The following is a 16,774-nucleotide window of genomic DNA, read 5'->3' as shown; positions in this document are numbered from 1 at the left end:
AACTAAGGATGTGCCATGAACAAACAAGAGAAGGAACTTTTTGTGGGGGTGTCTAACTTTGGGAAAGACCTTGTGGTCTCATGAGAAAACTTTTCTTCTTCTGGACTTAAAAAGAATGCAGAACAGTTTTGGTTGGCTGTATGGGAGAAGCCATTGAGGCTGATGACAATGGAGAGAGAAGACAGAAAAGCCTTTGGTGTGTGCCACACTCGATGTATCAAGAATGTGCTGTTAAGTTCAGGCACTCCCCCACCCCCCAAGAAAAACAACAAGCAAAAGGTGGGATCCAGTAGGCAGCTGCAGCCCGTTAGTTAGGAAAGCATTACGCTAGAGAGAAGCTCATATTCTGTTCTCTGAACAGACAGGAAGTTTTTGGCTGACTTTTTTCTTGGAAGGTGATTCTGGAGACAGTGTCACCACTGGAAGCAGAATCACAAGCCAGAAGAACATGTAGAGCAGAGTACTACTGTCTGTGAGAGATGATATTGAGGAAATAAGAGTGTCCTGAGGGCCAGGAGTCACTCACCAAACATAAAAGATTTAACTGTTCACAGAGATCAGAAGGAAATGAATGATGGGATCAGAGACAAGCTAGCTTTAGCCAGGATGACTTAAGAAGAGACATTGTCAGGTTTCATAGTGAGATTCGTTTCTGGAAAATTCTCATGTTGTCTTGTAATGGCCATGCCTACCTATAATGAACTAATGCCATTTTCCAGTTATTTCCAACATCCTGTTCTCAAGACATAAATGGTTGAGCATTGGGAACCATTGAAAAGAAAGCTTACAATGTGCTTGGGTAGAGCCATGGAGCCAGGTCTCTGCCCTCCAGAATCTTGAACTGAAGACAATAAGGAGTGACTATGTCAGACACAAAGAGAAAGCATTTGCAGAAACAGTGCTTTAGTGGGCTGCTTTAAATGAGGTCATTCTGAGTCTTGAGTATTTCTTCTTGAAGATGGATTCAACCTTCTCATTTTCTCTATTTTTCTTCCCCATGCCTTCACTTTCAGAGGAAAAGTCCGGTAAGAGAAACCAGGTCCTTTTCATGTTTTGGACAAATTATATGTATTCCATTCATTTTTATCATCTGAATGTCTAATGGCTGTTTAACATCAAAACAAGGTTTCCAATATTAAAACCAAGCTTTGTGAGACATGAAAAGGCCAGTTTGAGGACAAGGAAATCAGTTGCTAAAAGATACCATGCCCACTGTTATGGGATATAAGGTAGATTTTAGGGGGTTATGTTTGCCTCAGTCACTGGCATATACCCCAATATTTTTTCATCCAAAGTTTTACTTCTTACAGCTTCCACATTAACTGGTCAAGCTACCTCAAAAATAAAACTATGAACATTTAATTTTTTAATGGACAACCTGCCAGAATCCTGAGTGTTTATGAAGCTGGCCTCTGGAGAAAGAACAATAGAGGATATAGAATTATTTTGTTTTTATTCATTTGTATTTGTTTCACTAAATCAAAGTATCCCCTTTGGGGATTGCTGAAGACCAAAAAGAGACATGTTTATAAACTGGAAAATGGCCCCATGGTTAACAAGTGTTTGCCACCAAGCCTGATGGCCTGAGTTTGAATCCTGGAAATCACATGGTAGAAGGAAAATAACCTGACTCCCACAAATGTCTTCTGACTCCCACACAAGCAATAATATGCATGCACCCACATGCAGACACACACTATAAATATAATAAAACACAAATCACCTTGCTACTTGCTAGTGCCAGTGGGTAGTTTTTAGTGACAGCACCAATCTGACATAATACGATTGCATCTTTATCTTGGAGCAAACTAGATTTTAAAACATTGTTTTAAAAAAAAAAAAAAAAAGGAGGAAAGAAAGAAAAGTTCGTTCTCCTATTTGCATGGTTTTTTGGAATTTGGGAACATGTTCATAGCATGCCCATCCAAGACTGCTGCGGGTAATGCTTATGTAAAATACAAACGTGTCTTTTCATATCAGCACACACTAAGAGGTGGAGGGTTATTACACTAAGCTCAGCTAGGGGGTTGCTGGGAGCATGTGCTGACCTTGTGCCCTGGCTCCATCCATACCTCATGAGGAAACTGCATTCCAAGTTCATATGTTAGGAGGGAGGTGGAAAGGGAGACACAAGAGAACAAAAATGAGTCCAAAGCATAAGGTTCACCAAAATATGATCCAAGTTTTTATATTTCTGAAATTAAAATCAACCAAAGTGCAACTTCAGCTGTGTTCTCTTGTTACTATGCTGAAGCTCTGTGCATGTGCATGAGCTGAGAGTCACACGGTGTGCCAGGCACACCACATCACTGATGCTCTCAGTACAGCCTTATGTGGGCCCAACTTCATACATTCTTGACCGTAGATTGTCCTCTGAGTTAAGCAAAGTTGGCCATTTCTCATTAAAATTTGCCATTACCACTTTCAGAACTCTTCATTCCGCCTCAGTTTTCCTCCCAAGAAAAAAAAAAAACATTGTCCTTACAGCAACTAGAACTAGCCATGGTCTCACGTTCACTGTGCCTTTAAGACATTGTGTAACTCTCTGATTTTTTGAAATGTCCACCATGCTGATTCCTTAGTCAGCTCCCCTGTGAATGAAATGTTAATTACTGGTGGAATCTTAGTTTCATCTCCCCAATGGGGTTTTAGAAGATCACCTAAGTTTGTCTAGTTGGAAACAATCAATAGCTGATACAGCCAACCTTGTAATTCACAAGAACAAGCTTAAATATTGACAAATACAATAGCGAGGAAAATAGAAACCTGCTGTATATGTTACCCTGACCCTAAAGCATTTAAAAGTGACACAATCTGTTGGCCACAATTAGAGTAATAACTTAATGTTAACGAATTCTAATTCTTTCCAAGAAAAATCTGCAATGCATGAGAACTGGAGAGATAGCTCAGTTGTTAAAGTGCTTGCTTACAAACACAAAGACCTGATTTAGATCTCCAGAATTCACATAAAAAAATTATTTTTAATCCTGGAGTGGTTGAGTTTCCATATGGTCATAGTACCGATGAGACAGAGATAGGGGAATCACAAATATCAGGGCTTACCTCAAAAATTGTCCTCAAAATATAAAACAAAAATTACCTCAAAGAGAAAATAAAACTGATCCTCAGAGCCTTTTCAGGGTGCACCAGGTGATCAATGGATTTAAATAATGATTAATTATGAATGGAGGAAATGTGTCCAGAGAACAAGCAAATGGATCACAAGGCCTCTGACTGAATGATTCAGGTATGACCAATATTATGAGAACAAATTCTGTGTGCTACAAATGTCTGCAATCAAGAAATGCATTAGCCACCTGCAGGCTCTGCACAACTGAATGGGTGTTTTACTTGGTTACGCAGTTAAAAATAATTTTGGCCCACATTTAAAAACTAGACCAATTCATTTGTTTAATCTTGTTATTCATTTCTCTTTAAAGAGGAAGCAGCAGTGAGCCCGCCTCCTCACACTGTGGGTCCAGTGGCCAACGCAGCAGAGCTTAGTGATATACGGTTTCCTGACTACCCATGTCTTCCTATCCTGAGAGCATCTAGACGGGGTTCCCTGCTTCTAGAACAAACCAGCACCAGATCCTAAATCCATTCTCATCTACCTTTGATGCAAATACTATGATCCATAGAACACAAAACATTAAATGTTTTGAACTTTAGTTAAATAATTTCCCTTTTACAATGCACAGAAGGAAGTCAGGGCCTCACACATAAAACAGATTAGCAGGCAAAGGTCCCACCCCCACCCCAGCTGGTAATAACTTTCCTGGCCTTTCTTTCCTGTAGAGATCTTTGATAGTAATGAGTTGTGTAAATCCTCTCCACTTGACTACTAGGAATCTATTGCTTCTAAGGGCTTCAGGAGCTCTTAATCATAGACCTTGAAACTGTCTGCGTCTGTATTTGGCACAGCTTCGTGTCTTTGGGGTTCCTGCTAATCAGCCTGCAACTGCATGCATTTGAACAGCTAGGCTTAGATGGAAAAAATGTAAATGATGTTTCTAAATGTTATCACAGCAGCTTTCTCTTTACTAGAAAAAAATATAAGAATGAACTAATTACTAAAATATATTTTTAACTCATAGAAAAATTAAGATATGGCTGAATTTGAAGTTAATATATTTGGTAATATTCTTAAAATATTTTGTTTAATTTTAAATGGAGAAAGTGTTACATTTAAGATTCTGCCTCTATTTGGCCACAGCCTGCATTTTATTTTGCATGAAATACCATAATCTCATATTAGGGGAGTACGTCACCTATAGTGTCTTATTTATAGCATTTATCGTTTTTGTCATGTAACCTCCATATTTCCTTATTTAAAGAACTTTAGCCTGGTCACTAAACAATAATGTAGCCAAAATAGTCATTTAAAAAGTGATATTTTTTCCCTTCAAAACAGTACGATACGCTCAGCCCAAGGAGACAGACTGTGTCCTTTTGCTCTAGAACTGCTTAGGTTGCATCCACACAGAGAGTGGTTTAAAAGAAGATGGGATGAACATGTAGTGGCGCCTGCAGTTGATGCCGTACTAACAATAAAGTCTAAACTACTAGGAGTCAGGCTGGCTAGCATATGTCTAGTGAACTCCTTTACAAACCTGACCAGTCTCATAAATGGCCATGCCTGGATGGTAGCCCCTGCCTTAGCACCAGCCACAACTCACTCCAGGAATCCTCCCACAATATCATACTTGAAATCACAGTAATGGAGGTTTAACACCTGGTCTCAGTTCTGCTGACTCACTAACTGCGTCTCAGACTTCACTTTGAACTGAGTGTCCACAGCAGCCTCCCAAGTATAAAAGGCTACAAGCTTTTGTTCCTGGGATCAGTTCATCTTCCTCTGAGCCCCTTGCCTGTCCCTGTGTTTGAGCTCTTGGCCTCTACTGCAGAAGCTTCTTTTAATCCATCTTAAAAGCAAATCTTTTCCTACCCCCTTCACCTCCCACATTCGAGTCCCTCCTGTTGAAGCAGAAAGACCCCAAAGGAAAGTCCTGAGACACATGGATGGCAGCTGTCACCAAGGTGGGAGGAGTCAAGACAGCAGGGACTCTGTGCAATGTGTCCCCAGACATCACCTGGTCCACAAGTGTCTACTGTTGCCAGGCAGTTTCCCAGTTCCCATATGTATTTATTGGGGGTTAACCATAAGAAGGTGACCCGCCTCCCCAAATCAAGATTGCACTTTAAAACAACTATAACTACTACTCCCATGGACAAGCATTCTAAGAACAATGAAGAGAAAATCCAGAGAGTAGGCTTTCTGTCCTGCCACATCTTTGGAGGCTCCCTTGGGCCCTGCTTATAGGATACAGGGCCTAAGGGAGCATCAGTGATGCTGGCGCATGATGTTTAGTTTATAGAAACAGACTTATCTAGGCTATCTAGATATCCTCTAAGTCCCTTCTCCAAATATCCTGGAAAGAAACTGCTTTTGACAAGACATTATAATATATCATTAATGGGGGATTCTATATATTCCTACCTTGTTCTTATGGATAGATTTTTTTTAAAAAGTCCACCACAATCGAGAAGATGTATACAGTAGCCTCTCTTTGGGTTTCTCCAAAGCCTTCTGTGGCTTCATGAGCCCTGATCACATGCCTACCTGCCTGACTGGCTCTGACCTGGTGATTCAAAGTGTGTGCTTGGTAGCTGTTTTGAAGTCTTCTGTTACCCACTCCTGTTGACTTATCCATCATTCTCTGACTAGGTGTCTGTTCTCTCTTCCTTTTTGCTGATCACAGAGGCGCAGCCCGGTAAGAACTCTCAACATTTTAAACCTTAAACATGTGTAGAGAAAGTCGCTGCCAAAGAAGGTGGTCAAGTTGGTTTCCCATTACCCTTATGATCGCCCAGTGTACAAGAAGCCAATGAACTGTGTTCACTGGTTGGAAACTTGACAGACTGTCTAAATTTGAAGACATAGTTTAGAATTATCATAGTATCTGTCCATAACAAACTAAATTAGTGCTGAGTAGTGTACATCTGGTGTATGATGTAGGGGTATTTATGATGTGATGATGATGATGATGATGGAGGAGGAGATGGTAGTGGTGGTTGTGATGGTAGGTGATAATGAAGAAGAGAAATTTCTTCAGAAATAATAAATGATGATGATGATGATGATGATGATGATGATGATGATGACGACAATAATGATGTAAGGCTAGAAAAATGACTCAATGATGAAGAGCCTGTAGAGAACTTGAATTAAGTTCCCAAAGCACACATTGGCCAGCTCACAGCTGCCTGTAAATCCAGCCCTGGGGAATCTGCCCTGTTCTTGATTCTGCATAACCTGCACTCACATGCACCTGCCCTCACACACACATTTATACATAATTTTAAAATAATAAAAGACTTTTTAAAAGAGTAATGAAACTGAAGAAAGGAATTTTTAAATATTATTTTTAAACCCAAATTCAAGATATGCCCTTGGACCATAGCTTACATTGGTCAATACACATGAATATGTATTCATAACTCACCCTGAGAAAGGGAGGCATGCTCTCTAAGATGTCACATTATTATTCAAAATCTCATCATTTTAGACAACTTTGGCAAGATATTCATCATGGTAGTCCACATCTTTCAAAGGAAAATCAGCTGTTTTTCTCAGGTCAAAGAATCAGAAGAATTTAAAACAATATAGAAGACTCTTTGCTGTTTGAAGTAGCCCATCTACCTAATCAGTCCCTTCAGAGATGGTATGGCAGGTGTGGTGGTGCACACTTATAACCCCAGCACTTGGGACTCTAGGGCAAGAAAATCATTGTAAGTTCTCATTGCAAGTTCAGAGCCATCTTGGCTACATAATGAGCACAAGTCCACTTGGGAATACTTAGCAAAATCCCATCTCAGAGAGAAGAAGAGGGGGAGAGAGAGGGAAGGAGAGAGGAGATCTGAGAGAAGAGAGAGATTGGGAGAAGAGAGAAAGAAAGGGAGGAGAGAGAGAGAGAGAGAGAGAGAGAGAGAGAGAGAGAGAGAGAGACTCTAAGTTTGTACCAATCAGTAATCTACTACTATTTTGAGGCAAATACTACCCTACACAGGGGACATGCTGCTGGTTTTCAGTTTAAGCTATGAGATGGTAGCTTCAGATCCAGAGTATGATAATTCTGACTCAGTCATTGGGTGCTTTCTCAGATTGTGAGAAGTAACTAATATGAAATGAATTCAGTAATTCAAAATGACAAGTAATTTACTAATTCATAAATGTGCATGTTTATATATATATACATATATATGTATAAATATGTATACACAATGTATGTCTCTCTCTCTCTCTCTCTCTCTCTCTCTCTCTCTGTGTGTGTGTGTGTGTGTGTGTGTGTGTGTGTGTGTGTGTGTGTGTGTGGTCATTGAAATGAAAACATGGTCACTTGAGGTTCCAGTCAATGTGTGTCCTTTCTGGATGTGGACTCTGTGGTGACAGTACCTCAGCCTCTTTCTTGACTTGTCATGCTACAGCCTTGGGTCCTCAAGGACTGTGCCACACACCCAGCTGACAGTGAGACTCCTTCTTATTGGGTTGGGTTGTTGCTGCAGGCCATTTAGAATCTATTCCTTTGTAATTACATTATTCCTTCTCATTTCAAAATAGCCAAGCCTTCCTGTATATTTCTTGTGTCTGGCTTCCACTAAACTCACCCATTGCTGAGGTGTACACAATACTGTTACAGGAGCTGCCTTGCTGACTTTCAGTGATAAGTGTCTATGCCAGGGATAAGTACACATGGTACTGGGTGAATACTGAAGAGGGCCCCTCTTGCTTTCTTGGGTATTGCAATTTTAATAACATGAGCAGTGCAGATAGACCTGAAGGGCTTCAGCTGAGGCTCTGGTATCACCTATTTGCTAGATCGCAGTTCTCACAGTACGATTTAGTCCCGCTCCTTCCATCAGCTCATTGCTGTTGGGATTCAGTACTTGAACTGCTGTGCCTACCTTCAGACCTTAAGGCACTTCTCCCATCTGAGGGTACACAACACACACACACACACACACACACACACACACACACACACACACACACAGAAACCATTTCAAGTCTGCTGTAACTGTTCATTCTTTGATCATTTGTCTATATATCTCCTATATTCGAACTCCCATAATGAGCAAAGCAGGTTGAAATCAGCCTACTTACTTCATTACTAATCGTGTGACCATTCTCTGTGTAGCACACAGTAAGACCAAACATATTGCCTTTTTTTTTCAAGCAAAATAAACTAGAAAATGCAGTCTGTGAGATTAAGCCACCCACCAAGAATCATTTAATGGATCTGTTCTTACTCAAACTGTTCTGTCATAAATGGATTTGAATTGGGACCGGAAAACCATCAGATTTGCTAGCTCTAGGAAAGATGACATGCATCCCATGGATCTTCTGTAGAGTGCTAAAGCATGCCCTACACTGTTGACATTATAACCTGAGAGAACACAGCCCAGCAGCTCCCTTCCCCACAGTGAGAAAGGCGGGAATGGGTGTGTACCTCTTGGACCTTTTCCTTGTATTCCACCGTCCCCATCTTTCTCAGAAGGCGAGCCATGCTCTGCCCCTTTCCAGAAAGAACCATGCTAAGAACCTTTCACAGCTCCTGACTTTTAGTCCATGAGTTGCTTTTCTTGTTATCTGGTTAAATTTACGCCCAAACTCTGTAGCTCTAGAGGTGATGTGCCTGGACGCTCCCTGCAGGGTCTGTTTGCATTGTGACTAGCCTTTCAGGAAAAGAGAGTTTCTGGTTGGCTGACTGATGGCAAGCAGAGACAGGAGTCAAAGGAGAAGATGGGGAGAGAGGGTGGAGCTTCTTGGCTCCCTGAGTAAACCACTCCTGTCTGTGAGACATGAGTAATCTTTAATAGTCACCATTCATTGGTTCTGATGACTGTTTGTACTAACTGCTGCAAGATCCTATCTGACCGGTAGCAGACAGTACTCACTCTAGAATTCTCAAAGACTGAATGAACATTTAATAAATTTGGATTCTTATTGCTAGAGTTCAAGGGGATCCTTTGTGTTAGAGACTAATTTGTGTCCTTACTAAATCTACCCAGGTAAGGGGCTTGCTCATTCTGGTGACTTAGAGATCATTCTCCCTCTTCTCAATCATGATACAGGAACGTGAGAAGCTGGTATGTGTGTGTAGGTACAGGTTCCAACTTCAATGTGGTTTTGAGACAAATTTTCTTTTTCCCAATTTGGGGTATCTCAGAGTTCAGTTTAATTGAAATGACAGAAATAATACATATTGTACATAACATATCTGTGGTCTTAAGCCTTATAGTGTTTATTTCTAATTCTAGGGTGCAATTAAAAGGAACTTATCCAGTAAGTATATCTTAGCTCCCAGAAATAGAGTATGGCTTGGCAGAAGGAATAGTTCCTTGGATCTTGGAGTATATTTGCATTAAAATTGCAGTTTGGGGAATTGATTTTTAAGGCTTAAAAAACATTTACAGTGAAGATTTCTGTTCTGATGGAAGGTATCTGGTTCTGAATAATGCTCAAATTGTCAAAAAAACAATATGTTTTTGGAAAAATACTGGTGCTTCCTTCCTTACATTTGCCAGCTCTGGTTGTATCTTTAAACCTAGAAATTGATTTACTCAAATGTATTTGATTAGACACTCTTGCTAGGGGTGGGAAGAAGGGACTGCACAAGAAACTAAAGGCAGATACAACTTATCCATTCTTATATTATTGGCTATAAAATGTCCAGCCCACCCAAGTGAGATATGATACAGGTAATCATCTATAGGGTCTGCTACCCCTCCTGCCACATGCAGTGTATCCTCGGAAAATCTAAATTAATTCTTAAAGGTGCACCATTTTCTTGCCATGAAAAGAGCAGGCTGAGGACTGGATCTGTGTACTATGAGCGTGTGGCCTGGATTATTACTCCCTCATGGTAACTGAGAACCAGAACCCATCCAGGGAGCAGGCATTTGAAGAATGGTGGGCTGTTCCTCTGAGCTCTACAGCATACAGTCTTCAACTGTTGGCTTGTTTGTGGTTGTTCTTTGGTTAATGAGGTTTCACAAATGCCAGAGAAACCCTACTACACATGGCAGATATATGGCTGCCACACTGCCAGGAGAGAGGGTTTGTTTTACAGTTTCCATGTTAAGTTGCTCATTGATGAGACTTAAATCTCTAAGTGTTCCCAAACATAGCTCATAGGACACAGCAGAAGAAACTGCTATGTGTCTAAAAAGGTCCTTTGTCCTGTGTGTCAGGTGAAGAAGTCGCAAGACCCAGGCGTTCCACCCCAACTCCAGAACTTACAAGGTGAGCACGAAAGATACTGGTTGCATCTTACTAACCATGAACTTTTAACTGTTCAGCAAATATTCTCTAGGCCTCTGTGAATGAGGGACCTAACGTGTGTGAGTTCATATATCCCTAGCATGGGCCAAATATGCTGTCATTTCTCATACATGCAGCCCAAAGGGGAAACTGTGTAAGTGCTTGCATTTGTCTATAGCAGAATTAGAGCCTTCGGTTCTTCATAAAGAGGACTTTTAACTTCTGGAGTGTTCATCTGAGATACATTATATTGCCCTAAAAAGAGAGAAGTCTGACAGTTGAATAGGCTTTGATGATGCATTCCAAGTTCCATACCAGAAGAACCTCTTATTTTGTTGTTCTTTCTGCCCCCCCCCACCCTCACCCCACAAATTATTATATTCCACTGTGGAGTCTTTGAGTGACGTGCTATATACAGACATTGTTTCCCAAAGTGATAGTTAGCTACATCTCTTAAAAATGTAGATTCTTTGCTATCTCATCTTCTACCAGCCTCTCCCCTCTCCTCTTCCACCCTCACCTGTATGACACTCAGACACTCACACAAAAGTCATTAGGCTCCCTGACAGAAATCAGGTCTGGAGAAGTTATGGAAGCAATTTTACAACATTTGCTCAATAATCAATTCATAATTAAGATGAAAGATGAGATATCTCAATACCCTCTCTAAGATGTACTCGATTCGTGACATCACTAGTTTGTTAAGTGGGAGGGGGCAAGATAAAATTAAATTTTTAAAATTTTTATTCTAACACAAACTTCCTGGGCACCCCTTAAATAGCCCCATGTCTGACTTTCATTAAACTGTGTTAACTACAAGAAAAAGTATGGTGATGCCTTGGTTGGGGTTGCTATTGCTGTGATAAAATACTATGACCAAACAGAACTCGAGGAGAAAAAGATTTAATAGTTCATCAACAAAAGAAGCCAAGGTAGGAACCTAGAGACAGGAACTGAAGCAGAGGCCGTGGAGGGATGCTGCTTACTGACTTGCTTCTCACCGCTTGCTCTATTTTCTTCCAAGACCCAAGATCACCAGCCCAGGGATGGAACCACTCACAATAGACTGGGTTCTCATCTCAATTATCAGTCAAGAAATGACCCCGCAAACCAATCCTATAGAGGCATTTTCTCAATTAAGACTCCTTCTTCCCAGATGACCCCAGCCTAGTCAAGCTGACCTAAAAACTAGCCAGCACAAGCAATGACAAGTATAGATTTTTAGGCCAAGCATGTTGTCACAAACCTGTAGCCCCAGCACACAGGAGGTAATGGCATGAGGATCTTGAGTTAAATTTAAGGCAATCTGGGTTTTATAAGAAATTGTCTCAAAACTATGAAAAGTAAATATGTGTAGTTTTTAGTTCGTGTGACAGGTAGGTGCCTTGTAATAAGCTGGCATCTGTAATATGTCACTTCTGTGTGTAAAGACTTACCCTTTGACAGCGTTTTCTTCTTCATTGTGCCTCTGTGGGCACTGCACACGAGCCTCTATTAGGAGCACCGGCTCTTATCTCCCGCTATGACCCTTTTGCATGTGACATCTTCATGCTCTACTTTCTAAGCCCAACAGAAGCTTCATACACACGTGTACATGCCTGCACACACAAATGCACATTTGTTTAAACAAGGAAAGTGGGAGTCTGTATATGGTATCAAGCATTAATTTTTGATCCTTCTCTCTGTATATTCTGTCCTTCCTCCCCCCCCCCCAAAAAAAAAAATTCGTGATTTAGCAAGAAGCCTCTGGATGACACTCTGGCCCTTGCTCCCCTCTTCGGTCCACCATTAGAATCAGCTTTTGATGAGCAGAAGACGGAAGGTAGGAAACTGTATGTCTACAGCACTGCTGCCTCGTTACTTCTTCAAGGTAAACGTACAGAGTTGAAGTGTGTTGTGAATGTGCCATCAGACCATGATGGCGGAACAAAAGCTCCGAGTGTGCTCTCAGTTTAATTGGAAAACATCCATTATTTCAGGATTTGAGATTTTACTCCCAGGATAACTGATGGCTAACAAATTTACTGCTGAAAATAGGCCAGTAAAAGTGAGTGCAGATCTATACAAATCCTTATGGGGTAAACACAGAGAGGCATGAGCATGAGTGTTAATGGACAGTGATCTTCTCACCCTGGGGAGGGAGGCCTCTCTGGTGTCATTCACCATTTTCCACCTCATCAGAGCTGATAGTGTCAGTGAGATAGTGCATGGGGTCTATGGGCTCAAGACCCAGGAAGCACTGCCAAACATTTAGCAGCGCTATGAGAAAAATATCTTCATTTCTGTTATTGGCTTGAGTTTGCCTACTAAATACATATTCTACAATTAAGTATTTAAGTCTTTAAAATTACCCATATTTTTGAAGGGCTATAATGTATGTTTTATTGATATAAACCCCCCCTTTAAAAATCTATATTTGAATTTTATTTATGCCCACCGCATATATTTCCATTAAATGGCCTTGATATTATTGGATGTCATTATAAAAAAATTGTTTGACTTAAAAACTCTAAATTAGTGCTAGATGTAGCCCCACATTTATGGAAATATGGTTAAGAGCAAACGCTACACCTGCAGGGGACTCAAATTCAGTTCCCAGTACTCATATATTGAACAGCTCACAACTGCCTGCAACTCCAGCTCCAGGGGACTTTCTTCTTAACTCCAGAGGCACCAGCATTCACATGTGTATGTCCATAGACAGATATATATATATATATATATATATATATATATATATATATATATATACACATAATTAAAAAATGCTATCTTTTCTGTGATAAAATAGTAACTCTCTAGGCTCCATTAGAGAAATGTCCTTAAGACTTACCAGATATAGTGGAGCATGTCTTTAATTCTTTAATTCCAGCACTTGGGAGGCAGAGACAGGCAGACCTCTGTGGGTTCTAGTCTAGCCTGGTCTACAGAGTGAGTTCCACATCCAGAGCTACACAGTGAGACCCTGTCACAAAAAAATTTACACAGTGAGTAGACAAGTAGACTAATCTAAAGTAACAAAGAGATTTCAAAGTACAGTAATGAAGGCAGAATTTATTTCTTGCTAACAGTATAAAGGCAACAACATTCCTATTTTAGGGAGGCAGGCCTACTCTTTAACTATCAATGGTTGCCTTCATCTCTGAGCCCAAGGACTTGCTCCAGCTCTTACCATTCCAGAAGGTGCCAAAGTACTCACTGACACCTGTCACAAGAACAAAGTCTAAATTCAAAACAGATCACTTTTGACCAGAGTGCATTGCAGAGAATTTGGTGCAACATGGCCAACTAAAACTCCTTTTTCTGTGAAGACTGGTTCCGTAGCAGCCAGCTATGCCTGGGTGCTTTCAATGATGTAGTGAGACAAATTTATAAAATGCATTCCTAAAGCCCCTCTTGGTGGCATTACACTTGTAACCTAGAACTATACAAACTGTAGCCTTGGGGGAAGGCTGTTGTTTGTATTACGAAGTCATCTATGTTCAGTCTCGTTTTTCATACATAATTGTAAGGTAACAAGTGGTGAGAACTGGTATGTTGCATTTGAATTTGGCCATTTAAGGAATTCCATAAGCATACAAAAATATCTCCACTGAAAATAGAAACGGTTTTTTAAAATCTAGGTTGTCTCCCCAACATTGAGCCTGTGGAGGGCAATGCTGTTCCTGGCACTCCCTGCATGGAAGCCTGTGACGGGCCGACATATATCTAGACTCTCTGAGGAGTCTGGCTTGACTGTCCTTCTGGCTTTAGCCACTGAACTTCTGCAAAGTTCTGGCATTTGCACCAACCACACAAGGCCTTCCCTTGGCCAACCTTCTCTTTCTTGTCAGCTCAGACAAGATAATCTGCTACTTCAGACTGATTTTACTATCGTTACTATATGCACTGGGCATAAATAAAATTTAAATAATAGATCTTTTTAAAGGAAGTATTTTATATGAAAATATATATTATAGCTCTTCAAAAAGATAGCCAATTTTAAAGATTTAAATACTTAGTTGTAGAATATGTATTCGGTAGGCAACTCAAAAGTAATGGCAGAAATGAAGATAATTCTCTCACAGCATTGCTAAATGGTTGGCAGTGCTTCCTGGGTAGTAATGTGGGCTACTTAGAAGACCTAGGAAGCAAAGAACTATGACTGCATCAGGTCTCGGCTCCTCTGCTTTTTCTATGGGTGTTAGTCATTGGGATTTTTTTGCTTCCCCAAAAGGCATTGACTTTTACCACGTGGCGGTGCTTTGAGAATGAAATACAAAATACCAGCTACTGGCCTCAGATGAGTGCTTCATGTACCTTTTTCATGCATACATGTGTTTGTACCCCGCCACCTTCTTCATCCCTTTCCAGTTGAATAATGTCTTCCTGGGGTTATTATTGTCTCCCCTTCCCACTGCGGGAGGAATGCTCAGAGCGGTTAAATGGCTTGCCCAAGATTCTACAGTAGTCTAGAAGCTACAGTGTAGTCCACATCCGACTTGTTTCCCCTACTGCACAATGAATAGCATTGCGCTTGCTGAAAAAGACTTGATTGACATGTGGACAGCAGCAAAACAAAGGAAGAAAATAATGTTTTAAATTCAGAGCTCTTAGACCAATACCTAGTTTCCTTGATCTGTTTCACACATCTAAGGAACTATTCATTTTCTAGTTGCTGGGCTGGAGAGATGGCTCAGTGGTTAAGAGCACTGGCTGTTCTTTCAGAAAACCTGGGTTTAATTCCCAGCACCTGCATGGTAGCTCATAACCATCCGTAACTCCAGTTCCAGGGGATCCAATTCCCTCTTCTGGCCTTTTCAGGCACCAGGGACACACATGCTACACAGACATACATGAATGCAAAACACCTATACACACAAAATAAAAATAATTTAATTTTTAAAAATGTTCTGGTTCTCTCAAGATGTTCAACAAGCATCTTTAGAATAATTATTCCTCTTTATGATGGTGTAAAGGGTTAAGAGCCCGAACAATCTTTAAAAATAGGAACCACTGCACAGAATCCAGATAGTTTCAACACTGAAGTATATTCATAGAACTCTTTAAATAAACTAGCTAACAACAAAATGACTTCTTGAAGTAACTTCTACAGTTTTGGAATGGTACAGAAACGGGGACAGAATGTGTAGTGGTATCTGGAATGTCCTTAGGTGACCAACCAAGAAGGAAATGTAGGTTCTAACTGGATTTTCACTTAACTTAGCTCCATGTACAAACACACGGATACCTCTTGCTCCCATACACACCATGCTTCTAGTCCTATTCTCTGCCTAAAGAGTGTGTGGATCATCGGCACACTCCTAACTAAACTTCTAGGATGAGTGAAGGCATGGGGATCGTGTTTTAAAGCTCAACTTTAATTGAAGTTCTAAACTCTTGTTTGAACTTACCCTGAGAAATTCTAATTTTTGTGTTTCCAGTTCTTTTAGATCAGCCTGAGATATGGGGTTCGGGCCAACCAATTAACCCAAGCATGGAGTCGCCAAAGCTAGCAAGATCTTTTCCCACTGGAAGTAAGTTATGTGTCTACTCATCTTGCGTTCTGGCTGCATAGTAAAAATTTTAGACAACTCCTAGAAGGCCTGGGTCAATAAAATTTGAATTTAAAAAGAGGCATTACTATCTAACAGACTAGATCAGGTTACCTAAGCTGGGATAAAATAACAAAATGAAGTGGCATTGTTAATCTTGAGGCAGCCCCTCTTATGACAATCTTACATGCCCCATTGTTCATCCATCTTTACTGTGTAGCTAGCTATATACAAATATGAAGTTAAGCTGAAGGCACCAGACAACCACACAACATGAGCACTGAACAAGTCTGACTGGGTCTCTTCTAGTCCCAAGAGACTAGTGTGAGACTGCACAGGGCAGAAGGAACCCACAGACAGGAAAGATCTCCTGGAAAGCAAGACAAGCAGGCTTGAAAGCACAGAGATACTGCAATGAGACCAGGCCACTTGTGCTGCCTCTAGCCCAGGTGACTGGAGAGGGTCCCAAGAGGCCTTGTAAATGCCTTACCTGTGATGCACTATACTAACTGAGCTGACTGGGTTCCTCAGTAGATCAAGCCAGCTGCCTATGGACTTATGAAGTCTCCATCAATAGAAACACACAGCAGGACATGTATAAAGGAACTCCTTGGAATAGTGATGGGAGGAGTGGCGTTTCAGGAAAGATACCTGAGGAGTTAAGGAGTTTAGAGGGTCTTGTTTATACATTGATAATCACCAACAAGTACTTTCTCTAGCCCAGCATCTCCGGGGCTTCCTTTTTGGTATGTAAAATTAACCATAGGAATTAGCCAAGGGGATTCAAAATTAAAGGCTTAAAAGTTATTTGCTGGAAATGTTTTCACTGTAAAGCCATGTGATCCAGCCTTTGCAAAACCTATTTTCCTCAAAATAGTTGGAAAAGCAAGAGTCAGCAGCTTTTTCTCAAACCTCT

The 16,774-nt window shown here is 40.7% G+C and overlaps 1 protein-coding gene across 24 annotated transcripts in view; it reads left to right on the top strand.

Moving 5' to 3' along the window:
- The window catches only part of Sgip1 (SH3GL interacting endocytic adaptor 1), a 217,617-nt gene that overhangs the window by 147,690 nt on the left and 53,153 nt on the right, over positions 1 to 16,774 (top strand). For all 24 annotated transcript variants that reach the window (XM_076934590.1, XM_076934587.1, XM_076934582.1 and 21 more), the window contains 4 exons: positions 9,322 to 9,346; positions 10,255 to 10,306; positions 12,061 to 12,146; positions 15,748 to 15,840. In XM_076934590.1, coding sequence (XP_076790705.1) covers positions 9,322 to 9,346; positions 10,255 to 10,306; positions 12,061 to 12,146; positions 15,748 to 15,840 — 256 coding nt within the window. The remainder of the gene's footprint in view (positions 1 to 9,321; positions 9,347 to 10,254; positions 10,307 to 12,060; positions 12,147 to 15,747; positions 15,841 to 16,774) is intronic.

Source organism: Arvicanthis niloticus, chromosome 5, assembly GCF_011762505.2.
Source record: "Arvicanthis niloticus isolate mArvNil1 chromosome 5, mArvNil1.pat.X, whole genome shotgun sequence".
NCBI lineage: Eukaryota > Metazoa > Chordata > Mammalia > Rodentia > Muridae > Arvicanthis > Arvicanthis niloticus.
The sequence above is the reverse complement of the archived record's forward strand: the minus strand, read 5'-3'. Positions and strand labels throughout refer to the sequence as shown.